The sequence below is a fragment of the Desmodus rotundus genome, chromosome 4 (genome assembly GCF_022682495.2).
Source record: "Desmodus rotundus isolate HL8 chromosome 4, HLdesRot8A.1, whole genome shotgun sequence".
Taxonomy (NCBI): domain Eukaryota; kingdom Metazoa; phylum Chordata; class Mammalia; order Chiroptera; family Phyllostomidae; genus Desmodus; species Desmodus rotundus.
Genome location: NC_071390.1, coordinates 144,847,352 through 144,862,809, shown reverse-complemented (window position 1 = coordinate 144,862,809; position 15,458 = coordinate 144,847,352). Strand labels below are relative to the sequence as shown.

General features: G+C 40.2%; 1 protein-coding gene across 1 annotated transcript in view; it reads right to left on the bottom strand.

Moving 5' to 3' along the window:
* GPR158 (G protein-coupled receptor 158) overlaps window positions 1-12,328 on the bottom strand; it is a 331,316-nt gene extending 318,988 nt beyond the window's left edge. Inside the window, exon 1 of the mRNA XM_024575934.3 lies at window positions 10,808-12,328. Within this exon, the coding sequence (XP_024431702.1) occupies window positions 10,808-11,709 (902 nt within the window). The 5' untranslated portion in view covers window positions 11,710-12,328. The remainder of the gene's footprint in view (window positions 1-10,807) is intronic.
* Between the last annotated feature and the right edge of the window lie 3,130 nt (window positions 12,329-15,458).

The following is a 15,458-nucleotide window of genomic DNA, read 5'->3' as shown; positions in this document are numbered from 1 at the left end:
AGTTTGATAATAGATTATTGTTTCTCTGAAAAATATATTTTGAGTCTGCTGCTTTTGCAGAGGTAGCTGATTTCATGTCTCATTTTTGGTTTATTTCACTGGAATAATTCTGAGCTACATTTTATTTAAAATTTAAATAACAAGAGGACATTTATCAAACATATCCCCAGTGTTCCTTATAACACCCCTTTAAATATGACCATTTCTGAATGGGATGAGACAATCCCTTCTTAGGGAGCCCAATACAAAGTGATCACCTACATGGACTCATCTTATTCAAATAACAATCCTATAAAAGAGGAAGCATTTTTCTCATTTTACAGAGGAAGAAAATAAGGTTAAGAGAAGTTATATAATATGTCCAATGTCATAATTTTTAATTGCTCAGGAAGAAAGAATAAATAAGTATAGTCTGTCAGACAAACTAAATGTCTAATGTGAACACTGTAATCTGTTTTAAAATATATAATAATGATCTCGTATTTTGAGTTTCCTAGTGATTTAATTAAACATGCCATTTATATTAGTGTCCGGCTACAATATCTAAGTGAAAATATATCTCTTGTTAATCTTAAATTATTAAATTTCTTTTTTTCTGTTGGTTTATTCATAGAGTAGCTCTTCACTTCTGATTACCCAGCTGATAGTCTGTAGCTTTTTAAAAATTCTAAATGACTTTTTTCTAAACCCTAATATTTTATACAATAAAAACAAGTCAGCTGTTCATAGTAATTTTTCAGAGAAAGATATATAGCTTGTGCCAATGGACACTTCTGATCCAAAAATAATAACAATAAGGCCATAAAGTAAATAAAAAATGCTCACGACTGGAATTTAAAATAAGGAGCTTTGGTTAGATACCCAAAATGAGAACTAAATGTAGGGTTTATTAGTATACTTTGAGCCCTATGTTTTAAGTTATCATTTATTAGGTGCTCATTATGTGTCAAACATTATGCTAAATGCCCTTAAAAAATCTTCATTGAAACTATATGCGACTGATACTCTCCTCAATTTATATTGCAACTTTATATGGTCCTCATTCTCCCTAAATAATAGTTAAGAAATCTTGGATACAAAGAGGTAAAATGGTTTGCCTAAGGGTATACACTGAATAAGTAAAAGAGCTGAATATGACGTCCATATCATAGGTGTAAGGGTATGAAGACTGGTCAAAAGACCTGGGTTCAAGTTCTTATTCAAACTGATGAGTGAAGCATGTGTCTCTACCTCATTGCTCCATATTCAACTGTCATGGCTGTAAGTAAGTGCACGAATGAGTAGTAGCTGACCAAAGATTTGACACAACTCTCTGGGATCACACTGATGAAAAGCCATGGTGGTGGCAGCTAAGTGCAGGACATGTTCCAGAGAAGGCAGGGACAGAGGTGGAAACTACTCTTCCAGTAGAGTTTCCAGAAAGATTTTAAACTCAAAGTGATTTCATTTCAAAGTGGATGTACAAACTGAGGACTTCCTTCTGAGCAGTTATACAAGTTGGCACATCCTCTCCTTGTGTGCAGTGATGGCATTTATTCCCAAGCTAAAAATCAAGAACTATTCTGCATACAGATTGAAAGAAATACCTGAGAAGAAATAAAACTTTAGAACAGTGACTAGTTCTCACAGAGGAAAGGTCTAGGATGGGCCACAGATTGCCAACTTTCTTTCCAGGCATCCAAAAGCGAATGAAGCCTGACAGTCAAGGGAGACGTCTACTGAGGAACTAGGCCTAGACATCTGGCACAAGAATGCATACTATTTAGCTATATAAATTACCCTAGTCCTTTGATGAGTAAGGATCACACTTGAGGTGAACTGATAGCATAAAAGAGAAGGACCTGTACGAACAAGCAAAATAACTGAACCTAGAACAAGGAACAATAATTTAGGCATCAAATGATAATTTAATAGGTCTTTTAATTAATATTCTCAAAGAGATTTAAGAAAATAAACATACAATTCTGAAAAGGAAACAATTAGAACAGGAGAAAGAATTCATGGAAATTAAAAGAGATTGACAAATGAAGACTAAATTAATTTTTGAAAAGGAAGGAAAAATGAGAAAATCTCCTGGAAGGCAAAGTAAAAAGAGAGAGAGAGAGACGGAAAATGCAAGAAAAGTTAAGAAATATAGAGATCAGTCCAGGAAAGCTGAATACCTAGTTGTAGGAGTTCCAGAAAGAGAAAACAGGAGGAAATCATTTTAAGCAGTCATAAAGGAAATTTCTGAGTGGAAAAGCCTAAAAGGGCCAACTAAGTGGTTAGATTGATGAATAAAAAGAATTGCATCTAAGTGCATCACCATGAATATCCAGAACACCAAGGAAAATGAAAATACCTTAAAAGTTTCCATGAAGAGAAAAGATAACCTGCAAAGATATAGTAAGTCAGATTAACATCAATTTTTTTTACCAGCAACAATGAATGCTAAAAAACAATATAATGTCTTTAAAATTCTGATTAACACAAACATTGTATGTTACAAGTATTGTATACTGTGTTTGTACAATTAAGTAAGGCAGAGCAAAAAAAATTTTAACAAAATCATAAGGGAAAATATACTTACAGTTTGTATTGAAAAAAAATTGCATGTAAGTAGAACCATGCAGTTCTAACCGGTGTTGTTCAAGCATCAACTGTAGATGTATCCAGTGATTGCTTTGAAGCACTGTAATATCCTTTGGGGGAAATGTCAGTCTTGGTTCCTATACTAAGTTTGGCATTGCAGGAAGGGTGAGGGGTGGGGAACCTGTGAAAGACTTTTAGCCAAATGGATTAATCCTTTCCTAAACTGAAAAAGTATTTCATAGAACAGCCTACCCACCTAAATATTTTTATAGGTCAAGTTTTTTCCTGTAGGAAGAAAAACTTGGATGAGTAAATGCCCAGCCAAAGTAGAAATTACACATAGAAAATTTTTTTACTACAAGCTGAGAAGCAAATAAGACCGAAGACCAGCAAAATCAGCCCCAATACATGTGCCATTGCTGTTCTGGATAAAAGCTCAGTAATGTTGTTGGCTACAAACTCTCCCTAGCACTAGTGAGCTGCCTATTTATCATAGTGGCTGCGAAGCTGCTGAAGTTATCAAAATCCAAATGTACCATTTTAATAATCTTGCTTAAATAACCCACTGAATACCAATCCAGAACAAAGAGGAAACAACCAAGGCCCTAATGGTTCTGTACCAACCAAGTGAGAATAACATCAGTAACATACTCCTTGGCGTCCCAGTATGTTACACTATAATCATAAACCACAGTGCATGTTGGAAAAGAGTAGCCTTAAAACCTGAACAGTGAACAACAAACTACTGCCTTTCTAAAGTTGAAAGTAAAATTTAACTTATCCAGCAGCTGAAACTATAAAATCAGTCTAGTGAGGGCACCAGTCCCTCTCCAGAGGGTAGGCATATACTCTTGTTATTTATTTAGCAGTCTTAGAAATCCCATTTCTGCTTCCAAATGCTTATTCTAGAAAATGGCAAGTTATGCTGTAGCATTGCTGTACCACAATAAATAGTCCATATTTGAAATTTTAAGGACAACTACAGAGGGAAATTGAAATAGGTTGTTATTATTAAGAGGAAGTAAGGTGCTTCAAAATGCCTAAACATTGATTATCTTGAGGGAAATAACACAGATATACTGAGGCCCTTGCTTTAGAAACCTGTGAAACAGCTTCATGTTGACTTGAAGTGAATTCAGAGGTTCTTTTAAAAACTGGAAACTCAGATCATGCTTATTCTTACTTTGAAATGGAGTTCTCATTTCAGAGTGTGTGTGTGTGTGTGTGTGTGTTCAACCCAGTGTACATTGAGAATGCTTTCCATAAATGTTCTATTAAAAAATCACCAAGGTAAAGTCAAACACTGGAGATGTATAACATGACCTGCTATTAAATGAGCATACATTAACAGATCTCAGCATTATAATCAAAAAAGTAAAACTTCAAAATTAAAATGACAAATTTCCTGATTTCTGTTTCTGATATTTCATTGTTGGTATACGAAAATGCCTTTGATTTCTGACTATTGACTTTGTATCCTACTGTTTTGCCAAATTCACTTACTAGGTTGAGTAGTTTTTTGGTGGCATCTATAGGGTTTTCTATGTATACTATCATGCTATCTGCAAACAATGACAGTTTTGCTTCCTCCTTTCTAATTTGGATGTGTTTTATTTCTTTTTCTTGTATGATTGCTGTGGCTAGGACTTCCAATACTATGTTAAATAGGAGTGGCGAAAGCAGACATCCTTGTCTTGTTCCTGATCTTAGTGGGAAAGCTTTAAGTTTTTGCCCATTGAGTATGATGTTGGCTGTAGGTCTCACACATAGCCTTTATTATGTTAAGGAATGTTCCCTCTATTCCCACTTTGCTGAGTGTTTTAATCATAAATGGGTGCTGTACCTTATCAAATGCATTTTCTGCATTTATTGATATGATCCTGTGATTTTGTCTTTTGTTTATGTGATGTATTACATGTATTGATTTGTGAATATTGTACCATCCTTGCATATCTGGGAAAAATCCCATTTGATCCTGGTGTATGATCTTTTTAATGTATTGCTGGATGCAGTTTGCCAATATTTTGTTGAGGATTTTAGTGTCTATGTTCATCAGAGAGATGAAAATTAAAACCACAGTGAGATACCACTTCACGCCGGTGACAATGGACATCATAAACAAATCAACAAACAATAAGTTTTGGAGAGGTTGTGAAGAAAAGGGAACCCTATTGCACTGTTGGTGGGAATGCAGACTGGTGCAGCCACTGTGGAAAACAGTATGGAATTTCCTCAGAAAACTAAAAATGGAACTGCCTTTTGACCTGGCAATTCCATTGTTGTGATTATACCCTAAGAACCCTGAAACACCAATTCAAAAGAAACTATGCACCCCAATGTTCATAGCAGCACAATTTACAATAGCCAAGTACTGGAAGCAACCTAAGTATCCATCAGTAAATGAATGGATCAAAAATCTGTGGTACATTTACACAATGGAATACTACGCAGCAGAAAGAAAGAAGGAGCTGCTACCCTTTGTGACAGCATGGATGGAACTGGAGAGAATTATGCTTAGTGAAATAAGCCAGGCAGTGAAGGACAAATACCATATGATCTCACCTTTAGGTGGAACCTAATTAACAAAACAAACAAGCACCAAAATATAACCAGAGACATTGAAATTAAGAACAATCTGACAGTAACCAGAGGGAGGTGGGAGGGGATAATGGGGGGGAAAGGGGGGAGGGTTTTCAGGAACAACTATAAAGGACACATGGACAAAACCAAGAGGGGGGCGGTGAAAGCAGGGGAGGGAGGTGGGGATGGCTGGGGTGAGGTGGAGTGGTGGGGGGTAGATGCAGACAACTGTACTTGAACAACAATAAAATAATTAACAAAAACAAAATTAAAATGACACATTTGATTGTGTGCATAATCATAGGCTTTTAGGATTGTAAGGAACCCTACAGATCACCTAGTCCAACCGCCTCAATTTACAGATGAGGAAACTGAGGATTAAAAAGGCAACTGCTGCCCATGGTAACACTGTAAGTAAAGGATGTGGTCCAGGCTAGTGCCAACATCCATCTCTATGGCCATTATTTCCATCAGGACCCACAGTCATTACGAGCCTTCAAAATAATTAGCAATGAAATTAAAATCATCTTTTAAATAATAAATTACTATAAATACAGCAAAACTAAGAATACAGCTAAAGACAGTATTTGGGAAAACAGAAGCTACAATACAGAATATTTACTGAACTTCTTATGTAATGAGAATTCTTCATTTAGTTTTTAGGGAATACCAAAGGAGAAACAGTTTACTATTCAGTTTAGAGATGAAATAATTGAGACTCAAAAGCCTCAACAGCAGAAGGCATCTAAAAACCCATTGACCTACAACCCAGGTAAAATCTGAGTTTTTCCTACAGGTGACTTCTTCACCACTACCATGACCCACAAGAGAGACATAGGATATGTTTGGCCTAAAGTAAGATGGTCATTTCTTTTATACTGTACAAATTGCACTGTTTTATTAAAAGCAGAGATCTGTATTGGAATCAGTGTTGGAAGTGTATAGGTGTGTGCACATGAAGGAAAGAAATTGAAGTGGCCCCCTCAGGGGTCAGCACATCAGTGACACTGATGTTCATTATGTTATTTTCTAAAAAGGGGTTTCCACGGCATTGTGACCTTGCCTTTATTAACCTGTAGCCTTTTTTTTTTTTTTTTTTTTTTTTACCAAACAGCAGGTCTGGCATTCGTTTGATTTCCTCTTCCTCTCCGTGTTACTCCCCTAGCAATATCATTTCTACAACTTAACTGTGAGGGTGTGTATCAGCCATGTTTCCAGAGCTTACTTGTTGACCATTTGGATAGGCCACTTAAGAATTCACAGAACAAAGAGTTGTAAAGGTGTTTGAATATCATCAAGTTCATTCCCACATTTTAATTATGCAGAAACATTTCCAGACAGGTAACACCACCAATAAGAGACAAAACTGGGGGGATGAAGCAAAATTCTGACTTAAGCTAAAGTTTTTCTCAGTATAAAACATACTTGATTTTATAATTGGCCTAGAAAGAATAAGTGTATATCACTTATTTGGGCCAAATACATTAATTGTTTCAAGCTGTTACCATATTATATTTTTGAGTAACACGATGAAAACAAAATTGCTAGGACATAGCAGCATAAGATAGTAGAAAGATAATGCAAGCTTCATTGCTAAACTAAATTTGATTTAGGGTCCCTAATTTACTAGCTGTGTTATTTTAGTCAGGTTGCTCAACTTTTCCAAAGTTGTAACTAGCTGAGAGAACTAAGAATTAAAGGTAGTGGTACATATAAAAGATCTAACATATAGTAAGTGCTCAATATATAATGGTTTCCATTATTTCTAACCTACCACTAAAGAATTGTGCCTCTCTGGCAAATTTCTTTAGCCATTTGGGTCTCAGTTTCTTCCTCTCTAAAGGGAGAAGATGGAAAAAAAATGATGAATGCCAAAGTCCCTTTCAGTTCATCAAGAAATGAGTAATTCCCCAAAATGCCTTCATGATAATTTAAATTCAATGAACACCTAAGTACCTTACATCCATCCTAGGCACTGAGCAGTTTCAACTACCACCAGGAAAAGTATCTATGATTTCAGCAGAATGGGACCAACTGCATATAGTACTTTAAGTTCCACAAAGAAAAATTACTATGCAAAACCAAAGTACTTAACTTGAAGGAAAATGCTACAAGGACATCACAAACCTAATGTTATAAATAAAAATAATTTAAGACACACCTTAAATTATTACTCTGCTTTTTTGCTAGGGTTGAAGATGAGAATCAAAATATTTATACTATAGACTCTAACAAAAGACTTAAGAGACATTTAGAACACTAATAGCATTTTTTACAAAGAAAGAAATGAACAATAAACTTTCCACGAGAGTTTTATGATAGACTTTAAAATTTCAGATACTTGTGTCATTTTGAAATAGAGGGGAATATAATTTCTAAGGGGTGTTTTACAGTGATAAACATTAATGTAAGAAGGTAGTTAATCACGTTCTCACATTACTTTTTAATTTCATGTTTTGGATTTACATTCTCTAAAAATAAAATATAATGTAATTTAAATGGTTGAATCTTGTAAGCAAAACATGGGGAAATAGTAACTGATTTTAAATGAGAATTTTAACTGTAAAGTTTTTCTTCTTTTTCCATAAGGAATTTATAATCAATGGACTTTTTCATTACACATAAGGCTTTTTACAAATAACACTCTACAGGTTTAAAATATACTTAAAGTCATGGTAAGAGCTCCTAATTATGGTTTCCCAAAATCTGGTCTGAGGTTTACCCTGTTACCATATCTGTACGATATCATTTACCTGTATTTTAGAATATTAGATTATACTTCTTAGATGATAAAATGTTATCAACAAAAACTTTTGCCTTTTGTGAGTATGAAAAGACAAAAAAAAAGGCCCACTTAATTATCTCAAATATGTGAAATAAAATAATATAAACTCAACAGCTGTGTTCTATGGATTAATTTTTGTCCTAAAAGATGATAAAGAGTACACTCTGTCCCCCAGCATACTTCGTATGCCAAGGTCCAGAGAGCCACAGAAATGTGATGTAGGTATATACATATCAATCACAGTGTGAACCAGCGACAGAAGGTTTGGATCCTTTTTCTTGGACAAGTCACTTCACCTTCCTAGTTCTGTCTCTTTATCTATGAAACAACAAGAGGAACCACCTGATGATCTCTCTTTCTTTGGTTGCTATAATTAACATCTGTGTGTCCCTTCAGTACAGCATTAGTGGGGCTCAGGACATGGGGCAAAGGCGCTCACATGAGATCATGTGAGAGCACCATTCTGCTCTTCATGCATGCTACCAGGACGAGGCAGCTTCTGTAGAGAACCAGACACTGAATGGCCTGGCTTCATGCCTTGGCTGAAAACACCATTCATGACTATGAAAGCACTTAAAGGGGAAACTGTTTTCTGAATGCAGTCCAAAAAACAGGTAGGGGGCTGTAAGCCCTCACAACCTCAGACCCTTTTATCTTGCCTGGCAGAGGCACTGAGTTCATTTAGGTAACAGGCTTTCTGAGCCTTAAGAGAAATAATTCTGAAAATGAATGGTTCTCATCCCAAGCCCCAAGTCTGACGCTTGAAAATACACAGATTTTTATGTAGCAACTACATTACATGCAAAAATCCTAGGACACCTTTGTAAGACAGAGTTTAGTATAGTGGTTAAAAGTATGAAATGGGCTCAAATCCCGGCTCTACTAAACTGCTGTGTAATCTTGGAAAAGAAATGTAATCTCCCTGTACTTCAGAGTTTTTTGTCTGTAAAATAAGGAAACTAATAAAACCTAACTCCTAGGGCTGTTGTAAGTATTAATTAAGATGTAATACATGCGAAGCAGTTAGCACAGGGCCTAACATAAAGTAAATGTTGAAGGAAGGAAGGAAGGAAGGAAGGAAGGAAGGAAGCAAGGAAGGAAGGAAGGAAGGAAGGAAGGAAGGAAGGAAGGAAGGAAGGGAGGGAGAAGGATAATTGATCATGGGATCAGGGGCCCCTTTTTTGAGTTTATCTGAAGGTCACAAACAATTTGCTGGCAGTGAATGACATCTGCTGAGCTTTTCCCTTCTGAGAAAACAGTATGACAAAGACTCAAAACTGGGATCAGCTGTTACTAATAGGATCCTGCAGAATTCAGGAAGACGTAAAATCATCCTGAAAGTGGGAGAGAGTTACTCCAGTTTAAGACAAGATCTTTAAAAGAGATAGAACACACACGCACACAAACACTTAATATGGTCATACAGAACAGAGAAAAAGGGTTGTTGTTTTTTTATTTACACCTTCTCAAGTGTTGCCAGCATTAAAAGCTACAGAATTTTATAACTGGATGGCTCTCTAGAGATTGTCTCGTTGAACTCCCTGACTTGATAGACAAGTAGCTGAGGCCCAAAACATTTAAGAAACTCACTTGAGGGCATTCAGCAGTAAACTGCATGCCAAGTCAAACTTTCCGACTCCCCCATTTGCCCACCCAGTACTCAGCCTGGTATCTTTCAGAATCCTGCCCATGTTGTTCCAAACAAAGTGTTGAGACACACGCACACACACATACAAAAGTATCTCACTTTTGCTCAGGTTCTCAAAAAGTACAGAAGCAACCTCCAACCCCCACCCACCCCAGACCTTTCCAGAGCCTCAGATGTGAGAGTTCAGGCGGATCCTGGTCAATGCCTGGCCCTCTTTGGAGTTTCTGTTATCTATCTCCGTTCTTTCCTCACATCAACTCTTAAGGGCTACTTCTAGAAGTTTCTCACCTCAAAGATCAGGCACTTCCCAGGGCAGAAGTTACCACCTGTTAATTTACAAATTATCATCTTTCCACAAATGCTATACATAATAAGTTTCCTCCAAGCTCCCTGAGTGAGTTCAGTCACAACGAATCCCTCATTCACTCCCTCCCTAAAATAACCAGCTATCTTTATAAAATGCATGAGAATGTGGAGGGCTGGGGAACCCTTGGGTATGCCTGATAGGACAACCTGAGAAAGTGGGGACCAAGGAAGGGGATATGGATTGGGAGGAGAAGGGAAATGGGTAGAAGGAACTGACCAAATTGCAAAGTCTGGATCCTGGAGACAGCTGTGCTGTTGCGACTGACTCCCTGCTAAGAAGGAACAGAACTGCCGAGGGGTTTGCAACTGTTTTAATTACAGCAGACTGGTGCCTCAAATTACACAGGTAGGAAGCAGGGAAAAGCTACCCCGAAGTGGCAGAAACGAGAAGTTCTCCGTTTTCCTCTGGTTCCTTGTTCTCTCTCATCTGGTGCTGGCCATTCTATGCTTGTGGGGGGCGGGGGGCGGTTGGCGAGCGGCACAACCCGAGCTCTCCAGGTTGGTAGCATCATCCCCGCCTGGGAACTCCCCATGACTCGCTGTTCTCCCAGGGATTGAGGAGAAGAGTAGAGCACCAGAGATTTTTCTCAGATCCACCAAGCACTCCCCACTTCCAGTTCCTAGCCCCTTGCAGGGAAACTGATCTAGGAGAAGCTTTCTCTAAGGGTCTGAGGCTGACAAACTGGGGCGCTTCTTGTCCCGAAGCACAGGAGCCCGCGTGGGGTGTCCCTCAGCCTCAGTCCCTGCTGGGAGGGTGGGAGGCGTACGTGTCACATCCAAGTGTGCCTTCCCCACACGCGCACCCACCCCCGAAACCGGAAGGAAGGCTTTCCTTGTGCCTTTTTTCCGCTCCCTACCTGAATTCCGGGACCAAGTTAGGCTGCAACCCGTAGAAAGCAGCGGAGAGAGTGACCAGCCACCCGGGCTTGTAACTCCCGTTCTCGCACTCCAGATAAGGCGGAGACCACTTGACATGGCTCTTGTCCCCGCCAAACCCGTCCCTGCGCCGCCAGCTGTGGCCCAAGCCCCGGGGCCCCTGATTGGAGCCGCGGCGGTGTACGTGGGTCCGCCACTTGCGCCGGAGGCCGTGGAACCACTCGGTCTCCAGTGTGGCGTTGGCCAGGTGGTGTGCCGAGGACGACAGGTCCTGAAGCAGGATGCGACTCTCCTCGCGCGTGGCCTGGAGGAAGACCTGCGGGGCGGACGCGGACAGCGACTCGGTGCTGAAGGTGATGGCCGCCCGGGAGATGCTGGGCTCGCCCTCCAGGAGACTCCGCACCAGTGCCTGGTACCACTCCAGGTCGTCCTGCAAGTTCTGCTCTCGCGACTTATTGCTCTGCAGCATCATGTTGAGGAAGTTGGTAGCGTGTGTCAGCGTGTCCAGTGCCCCGTGCAAAGAGGGGTGGGAGCTGGCTAGGGCTGTCAACTTCCCCGGCAGGCCCGCCAACTCATAGCGGCCGGAGCAGTTGGCTCGCTTCAGCTGGTGGGAGTCCCCAGTGTAGAGGTAAGAGGCCACGTCCATGGGCACCTCCTCGGCGAGTTTCTGCGCCAAGATGGTGCCGTCGATGGAGCGGCTCCAGGGAGCCGAGGGGTCCGAGACAGAAGCTCCAGCGGGCTGCTGGGCGTGCTGCTTCCCCCTCAGGGTCCTCTCTCGAGGGGACCCCGGACGTCCCGCAGGGTCGCGGCTGGCGCCAACAGCTCCCAGTCCCAGATGAGTGAGCAGGAGGCAGAAGAGTAAGGGATAAGCCATGGCTCCCATCTGCCTCTCAGAGGAGAGGAGGTAAAGGGAGGAGTCACTTTTTAAATTTTGGTCGTCAATTTCTCAACAGTAAGACTTTTACTAGGAGCCTTCCCCCTTCTCCAGTTGGCACCCAGTCGAAAAGGACTTTAAAATAAGAATGCCTCCAAATCTTACTGTGGCTAAGCTACCGTCACAGGAAATCGAATCACCTGTGGCAACGCCGGCTGCAACCGCTCCACGTTGGGTCCGCTCGAAATTACGCACCTGACAGCCTCGAGCCGAACAGGTTACCTCCCCTCCGGCTCCTGGCAGCTGTAGTTAGCCTGCTTACGTCTTTCTGCTCGGCAGCTTCCACCGCTGCTCTCATTGAGGTGTGTTCGAGAGCTGCTGGGGCTGCTACCGCCGCGGCCGCCGCAAACGCTGCTCCACCATCTCACCCGCCGCAGGTCGTTCCCGCCTCCCGGCTCTGGCTCCTCCTCCTCGTTCTCTGCGCCGGGAGGCGCGGAGTGCGCTCACCAAGACCGGCACGGAGAGCGCAGAAGCCAGTCCCACAGAGCGAAGATTTCTGTTAAGGCGATTGTCTCTCTGGGATCCAGAGGGCCAGGCAACTGGTTAATTGGAGCTTTGGGTTTGGCCACAAACCACACTCCTGCCTCTCCCTGCTCTCGGGAGGAAAGCCTGTTTAAAGCGGCTGTTTAGCCGCAACCAAACCCTTGTAGGGCGGCCTCAAGTCCATCTTGTTCGCTGTTTGGTCGGCTCCTGTGTCAATTAGCGGACTGCCATTTGCTGGGAATGGGGCGGGAGCTGTCCAGTGCTGAACCCGAGGCGGCACAGAGGAGGCGGTGGCGCGAGATGCAGCAGCGCCGAGTGCTTTCACCCACTCGCGTTCCCCGATGACTCTGAAACCTGAGGGGGTTGGATGAGGTGGGCGGGAGTGAGGGGAGAAGCAGAGCTTTTGTGGCTCAGAAGGAAGGAAACTTGTACGTACTGAAGAGGAGGGTGTTGGCGTCTTGCATGCTTAGTTCAATCAGCCTTTTTGCCTGAAAAAGAGGGAGAAAGGAGTTTTCATTTCTGACTTCAATCGGAGGGGAGGGACGTAGGATGGAGACGTGTCCTCCCGAGCATCTGCTCATTTTTGGCAAATCATCAAATCCTCCTCCTTGCCGGTTGAAGAAATGATTAAAACCTACTTGCAGAGGTCTTAGCTATGAGGGAGTAATGGAGACATCTACTGGCTGAGCTTTAAGAAAAAATGTCATATTTAGAGAACCTGTGCTTGAAAGGGGGGCAGGATGAAACGGAACCCGTGAAAGTATGCAAGTGAAGATGTGGAAGGGAGAGAGCCCTGTGCAAGGGGCAGGACTAAGACTGTGAGGGTGAGTGTGCACTGAGTGAGAAGGCAAGTCATTTCTAGAGACTGGGAAGTCATTCGTATAGACGGAGATATCCCAGCAGAAGAAAGAAGAGGTCAATAAGTAGTATGTCAAGTTCCCTGCCAAGTTATTGGGAAATCCCTTAACAACATCTAATTGTTTTATTTGAAGCTTTAAGAATGTCTTCTGACATTCTGAAAATACTAATTAGTACTGGATATGTAGTGTTTTTGTACCTCCACTTTCCATATGCACCTCTATTTTCAAATTCCCCAAGAAAGACAAACAAAAAATTCCAAATTCATTTCAAACCCCAACTAATAAAAATGTCACCTGTAGTATTCTAAAACAGCACTGCTTAGATTTACTTTATCATTTTATTTTATTCTCATCACTGAGAAAATACCTAAGCACTGAAATGTAAGCTCCAAAGAGCAAAAGTTTGTCTGCATTGATCACTGTAGTATCTTGTGCATCTAGAACACAAAAATATGCTTGGCACATAGTATCTTCTCACAAAATATCTGCTAAATTAATGAGTAAACTAGAAGATCATGATGCTAAAGCTAATAATTTAAAAATCCATCTCCATACCTAAGAGGAGAGTCTGCCTGATGTGTCAATGATGAGGGCTTTTGGAATAAGACATAGCAACTAGTTTTCCAAACTGCAGTGCATGGTCTCCATGTGAGTTTTTACAGCTATGCAAAGAATAGTTATTAAATTTGTATTTACTTACAAGTAGATTTCATGTTCATATCCAACTTTCTGTTTAAATTTTGCTTTGTAGTGTATGCTCCTTTGCTGAATAAAGGTCATCCTAGTTTAATGCTCTACCATAGCACATGTAGTAATAATAACAGAAGGGAATTTCTGTTCGTTTAATGTATCAGAGTGTACAATACAATATAATTTCCATCTATTTTATCATCTAAAGATTGAAGTGTAATTTTGTCATTAGCTAATTTTTAGAAAATCTACATAACAGTAACAATTCTTTAGTTTTCTAGTATTACACTTAAAAAGTTTTATTAGCAGGTCCTTTTGTAAGTAGTTCAATGACACAGCAAAATTGAAAGACCTGGGTTCTGGTCTTGGCCTTGTTTATAGCAAGATGTATGACCACTGGCAAGACATTTAAAGTTTCTGTGTCTTGGGGCACAAATTGTATCTGGGCCTCATGATTTGGCAGTAAGGGAGTACAGAAACAGCATCTGAGCCACTCTCCAGGAGTGTCTGTCCTTCCTCTAGTGCACATCTAGTAAGAAAAGAGCAGACTATGAGAAGTTCTTGCAAGTTAGCTTTCTTTTCAGTGGATCACATTCAGTCTACATTGCCAAACAAATGGGGTACACTGATTGGGTTTAGAACAGCACTGCCCAATAGAAATATAATGAAAGCCACAAATGTAATCCATATATATAATCTTAAATGTTCCTGTAGTACATTTAAAAAGTAGAAAGAAAAGTGTTAAATTAATTTTAATAACATATGTTATTAAGCTCAATATATCCAAAATATTATCTCAATATGAAAGCAATATAATAATTATTAGTGAGATATTTTACATTTTTATATTAAATATTTAAATTCAAGTGTGAATTTTACACTGATAGCACTTTACACATTTCAAGTGCTCAATAACCATTTAGGGCTAGATGTTACCACAGAGGGCAAGCTCTAGATGATCGGGCATTGTGGTCTAGAATACTCCAGAAAGCTTAGGTCCATACAAGATAAGGCACCATGTTTCAAATGCTCTAGGAGACCTGATCCATTTAATATGTCTGAAGTCAAGGTAACTGAGTAGGTAGACCATCTATGTCTATGTTAGTGTACATCAGTAAAGGAGATAATCTGAAAGAGATTTTTATAAAGGACCAAGATTTATCACATACTCACACACTTCTAAGCAGACTACAAAATTCAACACCAACTGACGAAGACATATCACTCATTCAACAAATGTTGATTGAGCATCAGGCATTGTGGTTAGTTAACACTGGCACAAAATAGGCACATCTACACAGTAAACACATGAACCTTACAATCAAGTGGGTAGAAAGAGATAATAAAAAGCTATCATATAATTAAAAATGCATATTGTGATAAGTACCATGAAGAAATAAATGCTGTAAAGTGATTAAGAGTTCGTGGTATTGGGGAAATGAGCTTTTTATGTAAAGAGATGAAGGATAGAAAGATCTCTGTGACAAGGTAACAACTGAGTTGAAACATAAAGAATGAGGAGTAGTTAGATAGTAAATACTAGTGAACAATTTAAGGGTAAGATGGAGAGAAACTTACCCTTGGTAGAGGGAATAAGTGCATTAAGACTACAAATATTCCATTCTTAGCAGGAAAGGGGCTTGGAAGAAGGTAATTGCAATAAGC